The 25,646-nt window shown below is 34.4% G+C and overlaps 1 protein-coding gene across 13 annotated transcripts in view; it reads left to right on the top strand.

Moving 5' to 3' along the window:
• Window positions 1-25,646, top strand: part of APC (APC regulator of WNT signaling pathway) — a 133,002-nt gene that overhangs the window by 48,351 nt on the left and 59,005 nt on the right. For 8 of the 13 annotated variants that reach the window (XR_004423510.1, XM_033110281.1, XM_033110273.1 and 5 more), the window contains exons 2-5: window positions 8,481-8,565; window positions 9,706-9,907; window positions 14,307-14,415; window positions 16,993-17,106. Coding sequence is in view for 12 of the 13 variants with exons in the window: in XM_033110281.1 (XP_032966172.1) it covers window positions 8,481-8,565; window positions 9,706-9,907; window positions 14,307-14,415; window positions 16,993-17,106 (510 nt within the window). In the remaining variant the exon portion in view is untranslated. Of the gene's footprint in view, window positions 1-3,400; window positions 3,553-8,480; window positions 8,566-9,705; window positions 9,908-14,306; window positions 14,416-16,992; window positions 17,107-25,646 lie in introns of all 13 variants that reach the window. The other 5 variants (XM_033110278.1, XM_033110276.1, XM_033110277.1 and 2 more) reach the window with 1 other exon arrangement.

Here is a 25,646-nt window from a genome sequence, read left to right on the forward strand (position 1 = left end):
TATGTTTTGGACACTTTTTGTTCAGTTTATTCCTAAGTGTTTTATTATTTTTTAAATTATAAATGGAATCTTCCATTTCCTCTTCTATCTGGTTTCTCTTTGTACATATAAAGGAAACTTATAAAGGTTTCTCTTTGTACGTATAAATTTTGTACTATATTAAATTATTAAATTATAGTAAATGTTTAGTTGATTCTTTTGGATATTCCAAGTATATAATTATATCATCTGCCAATACATTCCTTCTGAATTTCATTCTTTAATTTAATTGTGTTGAGTAATATGACTAATAGAGTGGTAAAAATGGGCTTTCCCTGACTTTAGGAATATATATGTTAAGTGCTGGCTTTGGGGCTGCTAGAGATCGTGTTGAAGAAGTGTTCTTTTATATCAGTATTTTGAATAAAAATAGGCATTAAATTTATAAAACATCTTATCTTTGGCATGATCATATTTTTCTTTTATGTAGACCTGTTAATATGTTGAATAATATCAATTTTCTAATAGTGATTTTTACTATAAATTTTAGATTTTACATTTTAGGGGGGGTAAGTTTTGTTAAATTGCATTTTCTAGTAATTCCATTTAAGTTTTCACATTTATTTGCGTAAAGTTGAGCAAAATAGCCTGTTATGATTCTTTTGGTTTCTTCTCTTTCTATTGGTATTGTCTTATTTCGTTACCATCTAAAAGTGTTGGCAAATGCATCTTTTTTTTTTAATTCAGTAAAACAAAACAATAAAACAGCTCGATTAATTTTTTTTAAAGAAAAGTGACCAGACTTCTTAGATTAGTAATAATGAATCTTCTACATTAATTTTAGTTGAGTATCCCTTGCCTGCCGGAAAATTTTCTGTATCCTTACGTTAATTTCTTAGGGTACTTATAAATTTGTTTTCCAGTGAATTTTGGATAAAAATCTAGACTACAGTCATGTGCTTCCTTCTCCCACACCCTATTCTTATGGGGTGGGAATCTCCTTATATGGGCGTCTTGACTACAGAAAAACAAACCGGGGGGATTGCATACTGTCAGTATAAGTGAAAGATTCAGACGTCTTCCCCATTTCATGCAATAAATTTTGATTTTTTAAAAAATATTGTGGAATGATTTGCAGTTGAGATATATTGGGTATGAAATCTTGTGATTGTATCAAGGCATTCCAAAGTAAATTTATGATTTCTCAAATTTTGCATAAAGCAATTTTGAGTTAGAGAAGGATGGCTACAGTATTCTAAAAGGATATAAAGTAGTACCTACTGGTATTACTTCATGAAACATCTTTATTTTTCCCTGTAAAATAATATGAAACACTCTGCTTTCTAGGGAAGAAATATCTTTAATGCTTATCATTCTGGAGGGTGGGGGGAAAGATGATAGAGTGTTTTAATTGTCCATCTGAAGGGTTGAATTTTTTTTCCCTCCAATAGAGAGCACTTTAAAAAGTCTCTGCTCCTCTTGCCCATCTGGTGATTTTTGTGACGGTGGAAGGCTTAACCCTGTGTGTCTTAACATACCTACTGTACCTATCTCTCTGTCATTATCTTTCGTCTTACTTTGTTTTATTATTTCAGTGCAAAATTACCTGTTAATATTTTCTTTGAAATAAAGAATTTTAGGGCTTACATCATTAAATTGTTAGATGTCCACCTCTGTCACATGGTTTTTAATGTGCTATGTATTCCAGACCTGCTTATTAATGGTGTGCTGTAACACAGAAAAAAGTATCACATCTATGAATTTCTCCTTCATTTTTGAGGTGTCTCCTCTGTCCCTTTTAAGAGGGTAATTACTTCTTCACTTCTTGTCCATTGGTCCGGGGGGCAGGGGTTATAACAGATCAACAGTAAGTCTTAATAAGGAAGTTGTTATGTGTGTATTTTCATAATGTAACATATTTACATAACACTTGTATTTTTCATCTTGCCTTTGTTACTTAATTCTAACCTTATCATCTTTAAATTATGAGTATATTAGAGCAGGTAGTAAGTAAAAGGCCAATTTTACAGATGGTAAATGAATTAAAATAAAGGAGCAAAGGTTAAACCTGAAATTGACCAAGCCTGAAATTAAGACCCAAGTCTCCAAATATATGTCTAGTGCTCATATCTTTTCAATCATAAAGTCTTCTGAGTGATCCCCACCTCCAAGGTCTCCCTTTCCTCCTCGGGTGACAATGGATTGCACCAGCTGTATCAGTGACTGTAGTCTTTGGAGAACTGACTGGACCTGAGCTCCTTAATCTCCCTTGTTAGGAGCCTTCCAGTTGCCGAACACCAATGTTTTCATGACGGGCCAGTGTTCTAACCTGTCTTGCCTTATTTTGCATAGGAGCATTTTTTTTTTTTATGCCAAGATCTTTAAATAATGTTTAAGTACAAACTTTGTAGTACTTTTTAGCTCTTAAAAAATTAAGATAGGTAGAATTTATATATTCAAAGTGAGTTTGGATTCAACCTAAAAGAGAATCTGAGTCTTCTGAACTAATTCTTAATATAACTCTGCTAGCATTCTATAATTCTCCATGTCAGGGACCTCTTATCACCAGGCTATCTTCTATGCCTTTCTTTTCTCCCCTCTTCTTTCAGAGTTATATAATTAGCTGCCAGACTCTTTCATTTCTGACAATCTCTGCTCCTAAAATCATCCATTTTCTTTAAGTGTCTTTCTGCCTCAATCTGAGCACAGTGTATTCTAAGACCTCAATATGCCCTAGCATGGCTTATTGTATTTATCCTTTTGAATAAATGTAATAGAACTTTATATTAATAATTCTTGTTTTGTCATCTTCCCTATCAAAAAGATTTGAAGTCTCAATCTAATGCTCTCCTTTGTGTCCATTTGTTAATGTGACTGCCTTTTAATGACTCCTTGAAACTTCAGAACTCCTTCCCCAAAGATGACGTTTAAGACTGGGCCTTTTATCAGATGAAATGTAATGGAATGCAGTGTCGAATCTCATTATCCCTTCTGGCTCTGAAATTCTGTGACTATCAGACAAAATCCAGAAATAAATTAATATTACTCATATAAATAAATTTCTTATCAGTAATTACAATTTCCTAAGTTTTGCCTGGTAGACCGGGTAAAATATCTTTAAAACCTTGAAAAAATTCTAACCTAATAGAAATCTCATCCAGTGTGAAAAGGCAGATGTATTCAAACACTACTGAAGTTCTCTTCTATTTTGGTTCTGTTATCTTCACTAAGACCCCAGTACTTCATCCTCTTTGGAAAGATGCTGCTACTTGAACAGTATTGTTTTGAGATCTAAACTAGCATATGAGCACAATTCTTCTTATTGAATGACTCAAGAGTTTGTTTCTTTATCCTTTCTTTGTAAACAAGCAGCCACGATATTTTTCAGTAGTGAATTTCAAAATCCTTTTTAACCTTATAGGTCCAAGGGTAGCCAAGGATGGCTGCAGCTTCATATGATCAGTTGTTAAAGCAGTTGAGGCACTGAAGATGGAGAACTCAAATCTTCGACAAGAGCTAGAAGATAATTCCAATCATCTTACAAAACTGGAAACTGAGGCATCTAATATGAAGGTATCAGACTGGTGACTTTTAATTGCAGTGTATCCATTTTATTCAGTGTTCTCTCTTGTAAACTTGGGATTAGTCACTTCGCTTACTTAAAAGTGTTATTTTAAGTTAAGCAGTAATATGTAAACTGTTTTCTTACAAACATTAACATTTATACCTTCAAATAAAATATGTTGAATTCATCCAGTGATTCATATAGAGAAAATAAGTGTAAAACCTCAATGACTAGTTAGTTGGTTCTTAATTATTTTTAAGCTAGTAATGGAGACAAACTTAGCATCACTATACTGAGGCTGGGTGTTATATGTAATTCATAAATACTAGCTTCATAACTTTAGAATATATCTCAATTATTAAATATAGCCTTCCTACCTCACTCTCTCTGATCTTGTCATCGCTTCTGTGCTATATTGATAGATGATCAAGAAGATCAGCGTGCCCTAGTGTGTAGAATCGTGGGGAAAGTCAGTACCCGGTCCAGTTCCTGGTGTTGCCACAAGCTGAGCTACATCACCTTTGGGTCCCCTTCTGGACTTAAGTTTAAGTTTTCGTATTTGGAAAATACAAGCATTGCACTAGCCTAGGTGATTTCCATGGCATCTTCAAGCCCTAAAATTGGTTTGCCAAATAGCATTGAAAAGCTGTGATAGGCTCCAAGAAGAATTATAAAATATTCAGTCTGCAGTGAGGAAAATATGTTCTAATTTCAAAATAATCAAGGTTAAAACTTCAGTTGTTTTAATTTTCGGTTATTTAAGTAGATTCTCTTCTCACTGAATTTAATAACTATAGAATGGGAGATCATCAACAAAACTGTTACCTCCTTCCTTCCCTTTTAAAAAATAATTTCTGCTTGTTCCTGCTTTGTGTTGTTTCTTCCTCTAAGCTATTTTAACATCTGGATTCTTGACCCTATTCTCCTGTCTATTCCTATTTCTCATTCATTTCTATTCTCTTCTGAGTTCTTTCTCTGTGCATTTTGAGGTCTCCCTTATTCTTCAAGCTTCTGTACATCACTGAATTATTTTTGCTCTTCTTTTACCCTTTATATTCAGTATCACAACAGTTCAACCTCTTTACTCGTATGTACTATTCTGTCTATAAATCTTTTTTATTCTAATTGCCTATTTCTGTGGTAAAAACTGCCTCCAGCAATGACAGATCTCCAAGATATCTACCTCAAATCCTTTTAGAAATAAGGTAGACTATAAACAAACATTTTTCTTACCACAAAGGATGGGTGACCTTAAAAACAGCCAAATTAATTACCTGATAGGTTAAAAGAGTAGTTTGGTATTTTAACACTGATGAACACAAAGTATCTACATAACATGTGTTTTTAAAAAGTTTTAAAGAGACAAAATTAAAAATCCCCAACAGGACTACTCTTTCATTTACTTTAGAGGTATATTTTGCAGAGAACTCCTCCTGGCCGGCCTGTCTGGATGTCTGTTTTGTAGTATAGAGCTCTGAGATGGCTTTTTGAGTTTTTTTCTAATTACTTGAGCAAATTCAAAATTCATTTTTGGGAGACATTTTAACCTACTGTTAGATCCATTTCCATGCTGAAGTGGAATATCTCCCCAAGTAACAGTAAAGTCAGATCCTTCAATTTTTACAATGGAATATAAGGGTAACCTCTTATCCAGGTGATGTAATATACATCATGAATATTGGCACTTAAATATGTCTGAATTCAATCATAAATTGATAATCACTCAGCACAAGCTTCTATAGATATCCTTGCTAACCCGTCCACATATTTCTTTAAGATTGGGCATATGGTACAGCAATTATACCTTACAATGAAATTGTTTATGTATCTCTTCCTTAAGAGGCTTTAAACTGTTCAGCAGCAGGAACCATGCATGATCTGTTTGTTTTCTCTTAGAATATTGATTTGTGAAAAGACAGTTGGAAACATTGGCACTTCCTGCATTGTCTTAAAGTTTATCCAAAGCAAGTTCTTCCCCTCAAAAAAATCACTTATTTGGAATACATTATAGAATCTTGAATCGTGTTTCCTAATCATTCAGCTATTTATCCCAAAGAAAGCCAAGGTGTGTCTCCTCCAATTAGATCCTTTAAGGGTGTCTGCAACTTATGCAGTAGTACCATCTAGTGGCAAAAGAGCATACTGCTTTGCTGTTGATTACATGGTATTAATACCGATTATCAAAATATTTTTGTGTGTATGTGACAGCAAAACAGGTACACAACAGTTAGGGAAATGTGAACACTATCTATTTGAGAATATTAAGGAAATGATTTTTTTTAGGTGTAATGATTGCACTGTGGTTTGTTTAGAAGGAATCCCTATTTAAATACCTATATACATACTGAAATATTTACAGAAGAAATGACGAGGTCCAAGTTTTGTTTTCAGAATAAATCTGGGTATAAGTGGAGAAGTGGTGGAAGTTGATAGGGGTATAGGTGAAACAAGACCATGAGTTGATAATATTGAAGCAAGATGTTAGGATACATAGGAATTTGTTATAATGCTCTTCATACTTATGTATATGTTTGACATTTTCTGTAATAAAAACATAATAAAGTAAAATGGAGATTTCATGAGATTTAGTTGATTTGGAATCAGATAAACGCAGAAATTATAACCTTAAAAACTTATGTACTATATTTTTTACTGTAGAGCTAAAACTCAGCTTGATTGATTTCAAATGCTGAGCATAACAACATAATAATTATGGTCATGTAAAGATGTGAAGCATTTAAACGAAAAGATGGCATGGTATAGAAAAAGTTATCTGTAAGCAAATTATTAATGAACCATCTGTATCTTTGTATTTTGACAAAATGAAATATTTATAAATTGCTTTCTATAAACTGTAAAAACATATACATGTAAAGTGTCTTTTCAGAGGGTAAGGAAAATGAGAAATAAAAATTCAAATTGACACATTTCGGAACTTATTTTAGCGATTTAATTATCAAGTATACTTGTGTCTGGTAATGAAAAGAATCTGTAACTGTGATGTATTGAGAAAAACAGAAAGGGGTCAAGTAGCAACCCCCGTGAAATGACATTTGCTCATTGATAAATATCTTCTTTTCACTATTACCATATCACATTTTGTCTCCAAAAAATAATCCTCTAATGTTTCTAAAATCTTAAAATGTTTTTTAAAATAATGTGTGATTATATAATGTAATTTTTTAAAAACCAAGCTTCTAGAATTTATAAATACAAATAGATATTGTCTCCTTCAAAATTACATATTAATTTAAAAGGTTGCCATTTCTCAAAGCACCTTTTGAAATATTTTATTTAGAATTGCTTTGCCAGTTGTGTTGTATTGCCTTTTAGAAACTCTGAAATTGAGGTGACTTCTTTTAGGTGTATGTAGTATGCAGCCCCAGGTAGGCAGTGCCACTACAGCAACTAGAAAACACTGGATAAAACACACACACCAAAAGAATACTTTTAAAGACATTGGAGAACTGTGGAAGCATCAAGGACTGTATCAATTAAAGTTCCAAAAAGGGAAGAGCCCTTTCTAGCTGAGCTGAGATCTCTGGTGATTTTCTTCCCCAGAGGTATTTGTTGATTCCGGGGACAGACTGATACTCATCATTGGAGCAGGCAGGACTCCACTGGAGGAAAGAAACCATTGGAGGTCTTGACAAACATGTAGGCAGATGTGAAGTATTGACATTTAGAGGAGCTCCAAATCGTGGGTAGTTTTCCCCACAGGACACTAGCTGAGTCTTTTTGTGGAAAAGGATGCTGGGAATGGACTAGGAAGGCAGAATGTTAGGCAGAGTCCTGGGATAGGAGAGACCTGTTACTTTCACACAACAGGTCTCCTTCTCAAAGCATTTGCCAGATTTTGAACTTTGTAGAATAGATTAAAGAGCTCACAACCTCCAAGGGACAGAACTTTGCGACTAAGGAGTCAGGTACCACCTGAGAATAAGGTTGAGCTGGAAAAGCAAAGTAAAATATCCCATAACCTTGTAATGGCTTGAGAGACACAGATCTGCTAGAGAGAAGGGACCTGCATCACATGCAGCTTGTTTTCCTTTAAAGACACATGTCTGATTTTGGAGCTGAGTAGGATAGGAGTGTAAGGGCTGAGGAGACAGAAACCTGTAATATTTTCAGTCTTCATTTGGAAGAGACACACGCTTCAGGAATCTGGCAGACCAAATCAGGAGGCTTTAGATGGGAAAGGAATAATGGCATCGAAAGATAGGAGGCAGTGAACATACAGTGATTTGAATATCTGAGTGTAAATTAGTATGCTAAAGAATATACTTAAATGTGATGTAGCAAAGCTTGAATATTTATGAGGTATTAAATAAAACAGCCTATTATAATGTGTTAATTTGATGTCTTTCATGGTCATGGTGGGACAGGGATTCTAAATACATAATTGTTGAGCCAGCCTCATTGAGGCTTGGCTATTTTCTGATTTTTTATTTTTTTTCAGCAGTCTTCTACTTATTCTCTCTCCTACCTTTACATTTCCCTGGGAGTCAGTGAATTTCTCTGAGCATCAGCATTTGTGATAAGGATTTCCTATGTTCCCTAAATAAATTTGCTGCTCAATGACTTGGTTAAGTATTTGAGGCTCTATTGATCTGTCTGAAAATGAGAATAATCCCCTATTGTATAGTTTTAAAAGTTAGAGATAATGTATCTTAAGTGCTCCATATAGTGTCTTGCAAGGAAACTCTCCATAATCACCATTATCACAAAACACCACTATTATTATTGTTGGTATATAATTTATTTTTAATTAATAATAGGTAATATATGTAGAGTGCTTCATAGCTTGTGATGTTTTCAGATTTATCTGAAATAACTTTTTTCCCTATTATACCCAAGTGCCAAGAAACTTAGACTCATGTCTTCAAGAAGTTTTTTAGAATTTTGTCATGTCATATATTGCATTCTTTTTTCACAGGAAGTACTTAAACAACTACAGGGAAGTATTGAAGATGAAGCTATGACATCTTCTGGACAGATTGATTTATTAGAGCGTCTCAAAGGTAGATTTTTTTTTTAATGTTTTAAAATAATTTTTTAAGCTTCAGTTGTCAACTTTAGGTGAATCTATCCAAATATAGCTTCTCTTGATTTGAGTGTTGCTCTCAGTGTTCTTGGTATAACAACCTTACTCATTAGGATGTGATTGTTGCAGTACAAATAAGTAAAAAGTCTATTTGCTTGTTATTTCTTCAGTTAAACACTTCACTGGCTTTAAATAAACTATTTTAGATCACTTCCTTGATAATTTCCAGCTTTTTTCCAAAGCTCACTGCTGTTCTGCTGATCACTCAATAGGCCTTTTAGTAAGCTGTCTGCCACAGACTGGGCCCGTTGCCTCATTTGAAGTAATGTCCCTCTCTGTTGCATCTAGGATAGAAAAGCTTTACCCTCTCACATATATAAGCTGATTATAAGCCAGATTTAGCAGAATTCTAAAAGACTGCCTCTCGTTTTATTGCTCAAAAATTCCAATGTCAAAACAGGAAAGTGCTTGATTATAATTGAAGCTCGCAGAGAAGTTACCTTTGGGTCCCCAAATGTACTATTATCTCGCGGGAATCTAAGGAAAGACATTTCGTCTCGTTTTCCTTTAACATACTCCTTTTCCCCAGCTCAGGCTGACTTTGGAAGGAAAAGTCAGCCATTCTGTTTCAAAACAATTGTTTATGTAGTCATGTATATTTGTGATTTCCTCTGTTAGAAATTTAAAATTGTAAGCTTCTGGACCAAGAAGCGTGTCCTTTCATAGAGTTGATGGTGCTGTAGTACACTGTCCTTTTGCATGCCCTCCGAGAGCCCGCCCACTCAGGCTTGGTCATTTTCTGATTCCCCCCCCCCAGAATTCTTCTACTTGTTCTCTCTCCTTCCTTTACACTTACCTAGAACCTGGAGTCAGTGAATTTCTCTGAGCATCAGCATTTGTGATAAGGATTTCTTCTACTCCCTGCATAAATCGGCTGTTTAATAGCTGCCATAATTTAGTATCCCTACAGGCTTTATATAGTATATACGAAGTGTTTTCAATTATATTATAAAATGCAAACCTAAGATTTCACTTGTAAAACAGTATAATTGCATCAGCAGTATTTTAGACTATTTAAAGCAATTGTTATATGAAAATTTGTCTGTGTTTTATTTAGAACTTAACTTAGATAGCAGTAATTTCCCTGGAGTGAAACTGCGGTCAAAAATGTCCCTCCGTTCTTATGGAAGCCGGGAAGGATCTGTATCTAGTCGTTCAGGAGAGTGCAGTCCTGTTCCTATGGGTTCGTTTCCAAGAAGAGGGTTTGTAAATGGAAGCAGAGAAAACACCGGTTATTTAGAAGAACTTGAGAAAGAGAGGTATTTTTTTTTCATTAAATAGCAAACATTGATGTGTATGCTCCAATATTTGCTATTATTTTGTCATTTTATAATACAAGATAAGAATTATGTCACATATATGGTCGGTGACCACTAACACTTAGAGAGCATTTTGCATTTATTAAGTTAAAGATAGCATGTTACTGATTATCCCTATACTAAATCTAAAAATGTAAAGAAGGCAATTTCTTAGGATTTTTAAGACTTCTGTTTTGTCATTTAAATACTTCCAATGCTCTGTACATTGGGTACTACACATGATCACAATCTCTGTGTCTGGTTAAAATATATAACACTTTTAATTGCATTTCTGGTTAACTTTGAGCTAAAATAACTAATACTATACCTATAATAGTATAAAGGTGACTGTCCATTATGGAAGGCCTATCACAAGTGCCAGAAATGAAACATTTCTTAATTTATCAATTTGATTACTGAAAAAACTACTTGACATATGGAATGAATTCTAGTTTCTCACAGCTAGTGTGCTAATTCTTCTCTTCCTACAGTTAAAGTCATTTCATTACAAACATCAGAAAATGTATCATTATCAAGAACTTTGTCACATATTCTATGTCTCCTAAAAGATTGTAAATTCCTTAATGCATGAATGAAACCTTATTATTTTTATATTCCTAAAAGTTCTGTTAGACATTCAAGAAATGTTTACATACATAAAAATGTTACATATTAGTTCTGGGACTTAGGTCAAGTCATTAAATTTTGCAAAATGGGGATGTGGTTCTACCTTATAGAATTGTGAAAATTGAATATTAACATATGCAAAATGCCCAGCATATTTCACTGAGAAGCAAAAGCCCTTTTGCTACTTTCTCTCTGATTTTGCTACTTTCTCTCTGATCTATAAAAATAGGGATATCATCTGGGGCAGAAGTGGTGTTAAGCTTTCTTTCATCTCTTAAATTGACGAGTCTGTTTTACACCTTGAACCTGGACTGTTTCTCTCTGACAGTGTAGCAATTACTATGCTGAAAAATTAGAGGCTTACGAGGGACTACAGTCTTACATATCTTTGTCCCCTTGGGGGTTTATTAAGAGGCAGAGGACATGTGAGCATACTGACTTTCCTAGGAACTTGGCTTCATATAGATAAAGTCCTGATTTTTTTAACAGATAGAGAGAGAGGAGAGGGTATTTGTGTGTAGTTCTGATATATCTTATGTTCTCTTGATTTTCACTATGTTGAAAGGAGAAAAATTGAGTCCTTGCTTATGTGACAGTATCTTTATTTTGCTCTCACACTTGATTGATAATTTGGATAGGTCAAGGTTCCACTCATTTTCATCTCAGTATCAATGTTTCTGGTGAAAAAATTGATACCAGTCTGATTCTTATTCCTTTGTCAGCAACCATTTTTCCTCTTTGAATATTTTAGAATGCCTTGGTATATATGTTTTCTTCATCATGTTGGATATTCACTGTGCCCTTTTGATCTAGAAATTTGTTTTCTTCAGCTTTTTGTAATTCTAATTTGTTATTTCTTTGATGATGTTCTCCCCTCTGTTTTTTCTATTCTTTCTTTCTAGATCTTTTTTATGTCATAGATTAACTCTCCTTTTTTCTCATTTTCTGTACTGCACAAGATAAGTGCCAGTAAACTAGTCAAACCAGGATTCAAACCCAGGTCCATAGCTCTCTAACCTTTTTGAACCTCAGTTTTCCATTCTATAGAATGAGCATAAGAATACCTACCTCAAGAGATGATGTGAAGATTAAACTGGATTTTGAAAAAAGGACTTAAAACTACGTCCTCTGTGTAGAACATTCAGTAAATGTTAGCTATTGTCATGTTAGCCATTGATTTATTTAACAAATATTTATTAAATACCTAATACATGTGTGCCATGCTCTTCTAGATGATTCTGAGTTAGCTAGAGGACTAAGACAACACGAGATTTACATGAAGAAGCATTTTTAAAGAAGACTGTTGACAATCACTTAAATAAGCCATTTGTACACTAAACCCTGAAGATCTACCTGCTTCTGGGTCTAGACCTAGTTTTATTTCTGAGCCTTAAGGACTGTTGTGTGAGTTACAAGTTCAGCTACTATCATTTAACCACTTGTTTTCATTTTGATTCAAGACATTGTAATCTTGGCTTTCCTAGAGCATGTTATTACAGTTTGATCTTAAACTTTATAGTAACAACTGTCCCTTTTCTCCCTGACTCCACCCCCATCACTAACATTGGGCTGTCAATTGAAGCACTTTAATACCCAGCTGTTATTTCATAAGCCTATTTATAGGAAAGTAATCAGAGGATCACCATGTATCCCTCTCTTTTTCCTACTTTGTCCTTGTAGGTCCTGCAGATCCTCACCAGGAAAAGCTGAAAAATACAATCAGATCTCGATCTCATCTTTATGCTAGTTATAGTACCCAACTTTTGAAAGGGATTCAGGCTTTCTATCATGCTTTCTTCCTCTATTGTCAGAAATGGGATGAGGTGGCAGTTTCTCATTACTCCGCACTCTCCCAAAGTTGCTTCTTCATAAGCAGGGGCTTACTTCCTTACCATGGATTCCCTCACTACTGAGGTTACCACATCAAAAGTGAAGGCTTATTTCTTATTTTTAAAATTGCTTCTCAGTAAAGGAAAGGGAATTTTGGAAAGAATAGAACCTTCCACATACTTACATGGATGTGTATTTCCCAAGAAAATATAATCAAACAGGATTTTAAAGTAACAGCAGCAGAGTGGGGAACTCTTCTCTGTGTATGAGCAAACTCCAGAAACTATAATAGAAACTACCCACAACTGTGCAAGAATATCAAAAAATTTTACCTGGCAAACATAAATAAAGTTAGAAAACAAGTGATAAACTGAGCAATTATATTTGCAACCCGTGTAACTGACAAAGTGCTATCATTCTTAACATAGAAGAGGTCCCATAAATAAGTAAGAAAGTCATAGAAAAGAAAATCTAGATGGTTTTTGAAAAAATGGCTTATCTCACTCATACTAAAAGACGTCAAATTAAAATCATAGTCATAGACTATTTTTGGAGGGGAAAAAAAACAAACCTAGATTTGCAAAAATAAAAATGTTTGATAAAACCTTTGCATGGGTGAAGGTAATAGGAGCATAAATAACATCTAATAAGGGCAATAAGTTACAATTTTACATACCTGAGGTAGCTAGAGGACTAAGGAGATGTGAGATTTACATGAAGAAGCATTTTTCAAGAAGACTGTTGATAATCACTAAATAAGCCGTTAGCACAGTAAACCCTAAAGACCTACCTGCTTCTAGGTCTAGACCTAGTTTCATTTTATCTTACATGTATGCTTGCTCACGTATGAAATGAGGTGATGTGGAAGGATATTCAATGCAGCATTCTTTATAATAGCAAAAGATTAGACAGGTCCTTAGTGCCCTCTAACACAGAACTAACTGGGTGTGGTGTATCCCTTCATGGATTCATGAATATTATGGAATACTATGCTGCTAGCCAAAACTATGTAGGACCTTCATATTCTGACATAAAATTATCTCCAAGATAGATTTTTTAGTGGAAAAAAAAATAGTTAAAGGACAATACATACGCTACTATTGTTTAAGAATGCACATATATCCTTGCATTTTATAGAGTATCTCTGGAAATACAGACAAAATGGTAACAGTGGTAGCTTTGGAAAGAGCCACATGGAAGGAGGTAGTTCATATATTTCTTGTACCAACTGAGTTTTATCTCAGTAACACTCTTATTTTGCACTTATGTTTATAATGATCAGATGTAGAGTATCTTGATACTGATTGTTATTGAGGACACCATCGATTGGGTTGTTCAGAAATTACATAAATTCAGCTTCAAATTCCAAACTAAAGAAAACTTGGTCTCCCTCAGAATAATCCTCGTATTATACAGTAACACTATATTTTTTATTATTTTGGCTGCTGAGAAACTAAGAACTATATCTGTGTCTAATGCAGTCGCTTCATATACTCTGGGCTTATTTTCGGCATAATTACTGCTTTTCTTTACTACTTTATTGTACTTTTTTTTTCTTGTATTCATTTTGGGTTTTGTAATATCTGTACTTTTTACTATAAACCATCATCATATTCTTTGGCTGTCAATAATGTAAACACAACGCCTTTGATGAAATATAAATATTCTAATAAGGGTGATTACCAACTTATTTAGCTGAAAAAGTAAAAAAAACTTTTTAATATTCAACTTTTAATGATTATAATACTCTAATTCCCATCTTCAAAAAGTCAAAGTCAATGTTTTTCATTTATTCATTATTAATATTTTAGTTTACAGTGAGCATTTTGCAATAATAGCTAATAAGAATTGCTGTTTTACACTCTGTTAGCATTGTGTAAACTTTCCTTTTTTTAAATAACAGATCATTACTTCTTGCTGATCTTGACAAAGAAGAAAAGGAAAAAGACTGGTATTATGCTCAACTTCAGAATCTTACTAAAAGAATAGATAGTCTTCCTTTAACTGAAAACGTAAGTAACTTGGCAATATGACTTATTTTAGACTTTAATGACTTGATTTTTAAAAGTACCGAAATTATCCATTAAAAATCCAGGATAACTGAATGTACAGTTGTTTATAAACGAAAATACGTTTTTTTCCAACTTTAAACTTGATTATATAATAGTTAATTAATTTTTGTTTATAAAGATGAGAAACTTCATTGTGCTCAAGCAAATATTTATTTTAAGCCCATAGTTAAGTAAATCTATTGAGTTTGAATACTAAAATACTCAGGAGTCAGCTAGGCAACTGGTTTTTTATTCTGTGTATTGAATTGCTAAATACACTCTGTAGAAGTGTTTATCACCATCTGTCTATTTTCTGTACCATATTACAGGAATCTGCCAAATAGTTTTTGAATAAAAATACCTTTGCTGTTAATTTGAGTCCTATCCCAGTTATTATAATTAACAATAGCTGTTGGCATGGATCTTAGAACTTTATGCAAGTACTAAAATTTGTTTGTTTCGCAAATGTAACTGGAAAAAAGAATTTAATCGTGTCATCCTTTCCCTCCTCACCCACCCTGTCCATGTCACTATCTTAATTCAAGGAATGCACATGGAAGAACATTTCTCAAATACACTAATAATTTCAAACAAGACTGTTTCAACTATTGTTCATAAATTTTTTTTGTACTTTTTAAAAAGAGAAAATAAAAATAAGCTACTTAAAGTATACCCTCCTCTCTTAGCTTAGATTTTTCATTTTCTAATAGTACTTTTGAGAGAACATAAAAAGCAAAAATAGGAAAATGGAAAACCATCTCCAAAACATGTAGTTAGCCAGCGTTCCTGGGTGGACATTGTCTGGCAGGAGTTAGAACTAGAATCGTAAGTGCTCCGTTCCCTAGGACAATCATTCAGGGTTTTGAGAGCGATAGAGAAGATCCCACTTCCTGACAATGTCCTTAATACCTTTCTGAAAATTAAGGAGACACAAATAGTGAAAGAACAGTTAGTGGAGAGTTCTTAGCAGACAAGGATTAGGAACTCAGGAGGATATTTGGCGGGATTTTTACTCTTATAAATAAAAATACCAAAGCATAATATTGTTCACCATTCACTTCGGTAATTAGAATATACAAAATTTAGAGGCTGCCTGCGTGCAGTCAGGTTCAGAAAAGGGCTCACAGACACAGACATGTGAGAACTCAAGAGCAATGGTTAATATCTGAAGCAAAGATCAGCTGTCAAATAATTATTCCTCTATGAATTTATTGAATAATCATTTATTTAATAGAATATGTAAGACATTATTATATATTATTTGGCAACATTAGTGAATTCAAATTGCTTGCATTTCGTAAACATTTTTTAATTTCACAAATTTTGCTTTTCATATTGGAAAGCCAAGTTAAGAACACTTCCATACGGAAATACTTCTCAAGATATAGACATTTCTTAAAATATCAGTTCTGAAGCACATTATTGCAACATACTGTGTCATATTAAACTTTTTTTTGCAGGGGGATTTGGGAAGTGGGGGACATATGAGTGGAGTTACAATTGACTAGTTGGGAATTAGAAATAGCATGCAGACTTTCTTCTATATTGCAACCCATAATTTGGGTATGCCTGTAGAAATACATTCTGTATATGAATGTCATCCGTGTATTGCAAAGGAAAGAAGTGAGAGTCCTCTAAGTTAACTGACAGTGCAATTGGCCCTTGGGCCTGCAGAATGCTAGTCTGAGTCAGACATGTGCCTCACTTTGCATTGGGCATATAGAGCATGAAAAATCTATGGCATTGCTTTATTCCAATCATGACACATTATAACTTTCCTGTTTTTTTAAATCATATTTTTAGTCTTTATTAGCTCTAGGGGCATGTGTTTATAAGTTTCATTACCTTTGTCCTTTTCATCCTTTTGTATGTCTAGCAGTTCTAATTAGAGGATTTTAATTAGAGGATTAATAAATTATTGAATGAATTAACACTATGTGAAGAGTACTTCTTATTTGTTTCAATTTTGCTTCACTTTTGTATTTTTACCAAAAAGTTTGTGTTGATTTTGTCCACATAGTTTCTGATTATCTCTGTCACATAAAAGCTTTTCCTTATCCCATTATCTTCATTTTACAAATGAGAAATTCTCTGTTTAGTCTGCATGTATATGGTAATCCTTACCTTAAATTGAGGTATAAACTTGATGATGGATCTGTTTCTTGATTTTTCTATATTGTCCACATTAATATGGCAGTTTTAATAATTAAAAATCATACCTCTTCAGTGGAGAATAATCATAAGGGAAGTAAAGATAGGCTTACTGGGCCAATGTATATTTTAAATGAAATAGTACAGTTTAATTAAAGACGTTTGTGGCTATGGGACAAGAAAAATGTTTCAAATTCTTCATTTCATATCTGAGACCCAGACTGAGCCTAGCACCTATAGTCTAAGCTTTAGGACTCCTTGGAGTAAAATATAATTTTCTCATGCACCAGAACTTACACATATTTCCTTCTCATTTTCTTTGTTGGTATTTACTGATAGACACAACAACATGAGATATTTACATTTTAATTTTATTTGTGGTTTTAGTTTTCCTTACAAACAGATATGACCAGAAGGCAATTGGAATATGAAGCAAGGCAAATCAGAGTTGCAATGGAAGAACAGCTAGGAACGTGCCAAGATATGGAAAAACGAGCACAGGTGACTAATTTATTATTAAACTAAAACTGGCACTAGCTAGGGAGGAGCTATTATGAATGGAATGAATTATGGCTCTGTTAACATTGATTAAGTTTTATTATTAAAGGTATTTATTAGTCTGTCTTCACTTTGGCACAATTGCAAAATAATAATTTAACATGGCTGCTGGGCAACATAACCAGTGTTCACATAATTCTGCCTCTACTCTATTTCATTTTCTTGATACTGTTCATCTCTGCCTTGGAACTGTAACCCGGAAAATGAATGAGATGCTGGTCACCTGGGTGCAGATAGTTAGCTTCCGTTCTCCTTTGAAATTTTTACTCCTTAGAATCTAAGTATGTGTAATGACATTGAGAATATTTCACTGCTCCTCAAGTTGTACACTTAAATAAAAAAAAAAAAAAAAAAAAAAAAAACAGAAACCCTCATTCAAGGAAAGTAGGAAGAAAACATATAAAGTAAACATTGGGAAAGGTGAAATGAGTTCCATGGAGAACATTCCCATATTTCTACCTTCAACTACCGTCAAGAAAGAATATTAACTACCTTTGTTATTTGTTAAGCACTCCTATGTATTATTGAATTTAGTCCTTTTATAGTCACACAAGTGTGTTGCTTATGTTTTTAAGACCTGAGGAGGCTTTGCTGGTTGCCTTGTCTCTTTCAAAGCAAGCATAGAGAATTAAACAAAACCAAAAAAAACTATTGGGACAAATTGGGAGGAAAACATTATTTAAAAGGTTTTCTTAAAATCGCAAAAGAGGGCCTACATTTTTATGTGATATAACTGCATTTTTGTATTCTGAAATATTTATTTTATAGTTTTAAAATCACTAATACAGAATATTTTATATTCCCCAAAGTCTTCATTTTTTATGTGGTAGCTTCCTAAACATAATGTATATTCAATTTATGCTGGAGTATGGTGGTAGACTAAGGTGATACCTAAATACCAGTACCATGATACATTTCAGAGTTCATACCTATTAGTTTCACAATGAGGCTAGATGCTCAACTAAAACATACATATATTAGTTATGATATATATATATATATATATGATATATTCTTTTTCTTAATCTCCTCTCACCCTGATGCCTTTCAGATTAATGTCTTAAATACCAAAAGTAAAACTTTAAAAAATAAACCTTTCAATAGAAAATATACGTGAATATCTTTCTGACATTGGAGTTAGAAAGGATTTCTTAAATAACACATAAAACATTAATTATAAAAGACTGATAAATTCTACTGTATTAAAATTAAGAATTTATCTTCATCAGGGACCTTAAATAAAGTGAAAAGATAAGTTACAAATTAAAAGAAGATATTTATCACCATATAACTGACAAAGAATTAAAATAAAAAATATATAAAGAATTTCTAAAAATATATTGTATTTTAAACTTAGTATTTGTGACATTTGGGATTTTCATGGAATTTAAAATGTCAGGCAGGTTTTTTTTATTACAGAAAATACATGAAAAATACTACTTTGGTTTGTATGAATCAGCCTTTTTAGAATGTGAATACATGGAATATTGTATATAGAAGTTAGTTTTTCTTTATCTGTTAATGTGTTTGTTTTTAGACATCCTTAAGGAACTAAATGACATGGTAGATGTGGAAATTCTTGTGTATCACAAATATAAGTGGATGTATTCCAGACAGTTTAATCTGTATCCTAGAAGAGAGATTAATGTATTTCTTGGCCATTTTGTTCAGATATGTGCTGATACGGTTTTTCTGGAATACAGTGTTCTTCATTTTGGTAGTTAATATTCTAAGAAAGTTTTCTTCCGTATTTTTAGAAATACAACAAGCATTCATTTATTCTGGAAATAGCTGTGTGAAGGTTAAGGTTAAAGACATATTGTAGTCAAAGTGAAAAGGCAAATAATGGAAATGTTTGTAATATATATGTATAAGGAGTTAATATCCCTAATACACAAGGAGCACCTACAAATCATTTGAAAGCAAGACAACCAAATAATAAAATGATCAGAAGATATGAGTAGTCCCATCACAAAATAAGTACAAGTGGTTAATTAACAATTGTGATGTTTAAACATCACTAGTCATCAGGGAAATGTAACAAAATAGGTTGTTTTTATGTTGGTGGTGATGGTTTGTTTGCCTATCAGACTGGCAAAAACTTTACAATTTGATGACATGCGGTATTGGTAAGAGTGTGAAAGTAGGAAACAGTGTCTACCCTGTTGTTGTAAGAATAAATTAATGGGGGACAAAGTGGCACTACCTGTCAAAATTAAAATGCCTGTGCTTTCTGTCCTGATAATTCTGTAGCACTTCTAGAAATATGTCCAACAGAAATATTTACTTAAAGCTACAAGAATATAGGATTAGATTTTGTGATTATTATTGCTGCACTATTTGTGAAACATTAACAGAAAGAGACAACTGCAGTGTTCATTTGTTGGGGAGATATTTAATAAATCATTACATCACTAGTACGCAGCTGTCAAAATTAATAAAGTAATGGGAATAATGGAAGAACATTGGCCGGAACACTTCTTTCCCTCATCTCTGCTTGGGTGACTGACTGAACATGTAAAACAAGAATGTGGACCTGCAAGTAGGTCCCAGGAGGACTTGAGGCCATGAGAAAAAAATGTGAGATCTCATTTGCAGGGAGAAAGGATGAATAAGAATTCCAAATAAGATAAGAATATAGTGAAAGGTTTTATTAAAAAATAAGTATTTATAGGAAGCCAGACGCAAACTTGACATTAACTTGAGAAAAAATAGAGAAATTGTGAGGTTATTACTATTGCAACCATTAATATGCTTGGGATGTTTGCTGTCACCACTATTATTTAACTTTCTTTGGAAGCTCCACTAATGCAGTTAGAAAAGTCAAATAAGTGGTGTAAATCCTACACTATTTTCCAACTAGAAAGAAATAGTTGTCATTTTCAAATAATGTGGTTGTTTACCTAGAAAGCTGTAGAGAATGAAGGAAAAAAAGTATTTAAACTAATAAAGCATTGAGTACGGTAGCTGGCGTTAAGATACGTTACAAAATTAGTAAGCTTTTCTCTAGTAACAATAACTACCAGTTAAAAATGAATACATGGTAGGTGGACGTATTCACAATAACCGTAAACTTTAAAATACCTAAAAAAGACCACGTGAAGGAAAATATAAAATTACTAAAGATCACAAAACATGACCTTAAAGATAGAGAAGCCTCGGATGGTAACTAGACTTATTGTGATGATCATTTCACCGTGAATACAAATATTGAATCATTACATTGTATACCTGAAACTAACACACTTTTTTGTATTTCATTTATACCTCAGTATGTTTAAAAATAGAGAAAGTTGGATGAGAAGATTTTAATATCCTTAAATATCTTTCTAAAATTAATGTATCATCTTTCCCCCAAAATAAGACCTAGCCGGAAAATCAGCTCTAATGCATCTTTTGGAGCAAAAATTAATGTAAGACCCGGTCGCATTTTACTATAATATAAGACTGGGTCTAATGTAATATAATATAATAAAATATAATATCAGGTTTTATGTTAATTTTTGCTCCAAAAAACACATTAGAGCTGATTGTCCAGCTAGGTCTTATTTTCAGGGAAACGGTATAAATATAGTACAGTTCCAATTATAAGCTTAATAATTTTTTGGAACCTGGAAAACTGATTCTAAAGTTTATAATGTAAGAATTTCCAAAAATATTTAAGAAAGCTTAAAAAGTGGGGATTTACCATTCATTAAAAATTACTGTAAAGATGTTGTAATAACCAGAATGTGATAGCACAGAAATAGACATAGGCAAATGGATCAGAATAGGGACTAGAAGAAGAAATGCAGGAATACAAGTATATGGAACCTTGGAGAGGGGGCCAAGATCGCAGAGTAGATAAACGCTGTGCTTGCCTCCTCCCATGACTGCATTAAATTACAACTAAATTATAGAACAATCAACCTGGAGAACCATATGAAGATTAACTGAATAGAAGTCCTGTAACAAAGAATATAAAGAAGACGCCAGGAGACAGGTAGAAAACTGGTAGGAGGGGCGGAGATGCAGAGTGACTGAACTCCTATTCTTGAGAGTGGCAGTTGAGAATTGAGAGGGATAGTTCAGCTATAGAGGGTTCCCCTGCTCTCCCCTGGAGCAAGGAACACCAGGCTCCCCAGCCCGGAGTACCGGTGCCAGAAAGAGGAGTCCCCACAACATCTGGCTGTGAAAAACTATGGGGAGTCTGACCATCCAGGTGAGATGGAAGGCTGCTGGAAACCCAGACCCACGTACAGGGCCCATGCACAGACTTAAAGGATCCACGCACAGACTCACTCACTCTCAAGCAGTCACCCTGGGCTTTGGCAGAGGAATGGTGACTTAGAAGGCGCCAGAGACATATAGGGAGAGATTGAGTTGTGTGGCTTCAAAGACAGTCGCCATTTTCCCTGTTTTGAGCCCATCTCCCATGTAGCCTACAGGCAGGCACCATCTTTCCTGAGTTGAGCCCTGCTGGAACACGGCCAACTCTGAATCTGCATTGGTCTAGTGAACTCTGCTTGCTCCACACTGGTGACTCCCTGAAACCCTGCCCCATCCAACTCACAGTGCTGGAGGCACTTTCTACAACTGGCAGCCAGCCCCATCCCCATACACGCCAGGAGGCGCTCTCAACAGCAAAGAGTTGGACTCAACTTTCATGCCACTTGAAGCACTTTCAGGGCCAGCAGCCAGCCCTGGCTTATGCTACAGTCTTTCTTGAATAACTCTCAGGGTCTGGTGGATGGCAACTGGCCTTGTGCTCTGAACCTTTTGCTGAGTAGCTCCCAGGGTCAGCACTGGTGCCAAACCAGAATCTCCTAGGTGAATACCACTCGTCCCACCCTGGTGACTCCCTGAGACCTTACCTCACCCAAGTCACATACCACCCAAAGCTCTTTCAGTGGCTGAGCTTTACGGTAGGGCAGCTGGCAGGCAGCAGCAGGCCTTGGGGTACCTGGGTTTTTTGTGGAGCTACTCCAGACCCAGTACTGTTGCAGCCATCCTTGGTTCACAGCATGGCCTCTCCCACATGCCTCCAGGAACACAGGCAGCAACTAACCACGGATTGCTCTATACTTTCTACCCGGTAGTCCCGGTTCAGTCTCAGGCAGTGGCTAGCCTGGACCTGCACCAGAGCCCATCCCAAGATGCCACAGAACCACCATATCTTGAGGCCAGCTTCACACTACAACACACCACCCAATTAGCCCACAAGTGGCACACCCAAAGGGTGGTCTCAGCAAGTGCCAGAGCCCACTGAGGTGACTTCCCAATCCGTGGGTTAAGCCCCCTGCACAGCGGCCCATAAGCTGTGGATGTAGCCAAACCCAACAGCCAATCAGCCTGGGGGTCAATCCAACCCACTGACTGCCAACAGCAGTCAAGGCTCAGCTACAATAGGAGGGTACATACAACCCACACAAGGTGGAGCACACAGTGCAGGTGGTCAGGGAGACTACCAATGGGCCCCACAGGGCACCTGTATGAGGCCATCCACCCAAGACTGAGAGATGTAACTGACCCATCTAATACGTAGAAACAAACACAGAGAGGTAGGCAAAATGAAGAAACAAAGAAATATGTGCCAAATGAAAGAACAGGAGAAAACTCCAGAAAAAAACTAAATGAAATGGAGGCAAGTAACCTACCAGATAGAGTTCAAATAATGGTAATAAGGATGCTCAAGAAACTTAGTGAGAACCTCAATAGAGATAAAAAAGGACATAGTATAAAAAGGACATAGCAAGCATAAAAAAGGACATAGAAGCCATAAAAAAGAACCAGTCAGAAATGAAGAATACAATAACTGAATGAAGAATGCACCAGAAGGAATCACTAGCAGATTAGATGAAGCAGAGGATGGAATAGCTATGTGGAAGGCAAGGTAGCGGAAAACACCAAATCAGAATAGCAAAAAGGGAAATGAATCAAAACGGTGAGGATAGTTTAAGGGGCCTTTGGGACAATATCAAGCATAACAACATTCGCATCATAGGGGTACCAGAAGGAGAAGAGACAAATCAAGGAATTGAGAACCTATTTAAAGAAATAATGAATGAAAACTTTCCTGAGTTAGCAAAGGAAATAGATATACAAGTCCAGGAAGTGCAGAGAATCACAAAAAAGATGAATTGAAAGGCCCACATCAAGACACATCATAATTAAAATGGCAAAGGTCAAATGAAAATGAAATGACCCCAAATCTATGGGACACAGTGAAAGCAGTCCTCAGAGAGAAATTCATAGCAATATAGGCCTATATCAAGAAACAAGGAAAATCTCAAACAATCTACCCTTACACTTAAAGGAACTAGAGAAAGAACAGCAAACAAAGCCCAAAGTGAGTAGAAGGAAGGAAATAATAAAGATCAGATGGGAAATAAATAGCAGCTAAACAAAAACAGTACAAAAGATCAATGAAACCAAGAGCTGGTTCTTTGAAAAGATAAACAAAATTGATAAACCTTTAACCAGACCCATCAAGAGAAATAGAGGAGCTAAATAAATAAAATCAGAAATGAAAGAGAAGTGACAACTGACACCACAGAAATACAAAGGATTATAAAAAAATACTACAAACAATTATATGCCAACAAATTGGACAGTCTGGAAGAAATGGATAAATTCCTAGAAATAGATAATCCAAGACTGAATCAGGAAGAAACAGAAAATCTGAACTGACTGATTAGTACTAACAAAATCAAGTAAGTAATCAAAAAAACTTCCAAGAAACAAAAGTTCAGGACCAAATGGATTCGCATGTGAATTTTACCAAACATTCAAAGAAAAATTAACACCTGTCCTTTTCAAACTATTTCAAAAAATTCAAGGGGAAGGAAAATGCCCAAGCTCATTTTATAAGGTCACCATTACCCTGATTTAAAAACCAGACCAAAAAAAATCACACAAAAAAGAAAATTATAGGCCAGTGTCCCGGATGAACATAGATGCAAAAATCCTCAACAGTATATTAGCATACCAAATTCAGCAATACATTAAAAAAGGCATGCACCATGATCAAGTGGGATTCATTCCTGGTATGCGAGTTTGGTTCAATATCCACAGATCAATCTTGTGATACACCAAATAAACAAAATGAAAAATAAAAATCATATGGTCATATTAATAGATGCAGAAAATCATTTGAGAAAATCCCCCATCCATTTACGATAAGAACTCGCAGCAAAGTAGGAATAGAAGGAATATATCTCAACACAATAAAGGCCATATATGACAAACCCACAGCTAATACTGTAATCAATGGCGAAAAGCAAAACGCATTGTCCTATATAGAGAGCAAACTGATCGTTGCCAGAGGGAAGAGATCTTGGGGAGCTGGGGTAAAAGATGAAAGCATTAAGAAATACAAATTGGTAGTTGTTAAATAGTCTCAGAGATGTAAAGTACAGCATAGAAAATCCATCAGTAATATTGCAGCAATTATGCATAGTGCCCACTAGGTACTAGACTAATCGGGGGGGATATCTAGCCACTATGCTGTACACCTAAAACTAATAGAAAATAATATTGAATGTCAACTGTATCTGAAGTAAATAATTTAAAAAATGAAAGTTAAAAAAAAGAATATTTGGAATCTTTATATGATAAAAATTACATTATAAATTTGGGGTGAAATGGTAAATAACTCAATAATACAACTAGCAACCTATTTGGAAGAAGAGAAATTAAATCAGATCCTTACCTCATACCTATACAATAAAAATTACAGATTTATTAAATATCCAAATGTGAAAAATAAATCTAAAATTAATAGAAGTATAGGACAAAGGAGGCCATCCTAACTAAGAATGGAAGGAAACTCAAAAGCAATAAAGGGGAAAAAAAGAATTTATTTCATAAAAATTGAAAACATTGATCCTACAGAAGGTAAACCAGGAAACCATTTATAACATATAAAGGTTAATGGTTAATATCCCTAAATAATAATAATGGTTAATAATAATAATGGTTAATATCCCTAAAATACAAGAATTCCTACAAATTAATAAGAAAAAGATAACTTTTTAAAAATAGGTAGGCATGTAATCAATTTATTGAAAGGAGTGCAAATGTCCAGTAAAATACATACAAATGACTGTAAACAATTTAGGAAAATGCAAAACAAAGTCCACTCTTTCTCATGCCTATGTGAGGTTATTAGTCTCTAGCTACCTCTGTTAACAGTTTGTTTGTTTGTTTTTTCACTCCTTTATTTTTTCAACACTATTTGGACACCTATTATGGTGGTCCCTACATTCCTCTAGGCAAAGGTTGGAAAAGTGTATATCAAGTTAATAGAGCTTACTTCTGGGGAGTGAGAATTGGTAGACTGAAGTTTACTTACACTTCTATATTGCCATATTTTTTTATAATTATATGAATGATATAGTTTAATATAGTTGATCTCTTTCCTGGTTGATGGAAATTTAAGCTGTTTACAATTTTTCACTGTTAAAACAAGTCTGATAAACATATTTATATTTTATAAATGTGTG

Source organism: Rhinolophus ferrumequinum, chromosome 7 (genome assembly GCF_004115265.2).
Source record: "Rhinolophus ferrumequinum isolate MPI-CBG mRhiFer1 chromosome 7, mRhiFer1_v1.p, whole genome shotgun sequence".
Classification (NCBI taxonomy): Eukaryota; Metazoa; Chordata; class Mammalia; order Chiroptera; family Rhinolophidae; genus Rhinolophus; species Rhinolophus ferrumequinum.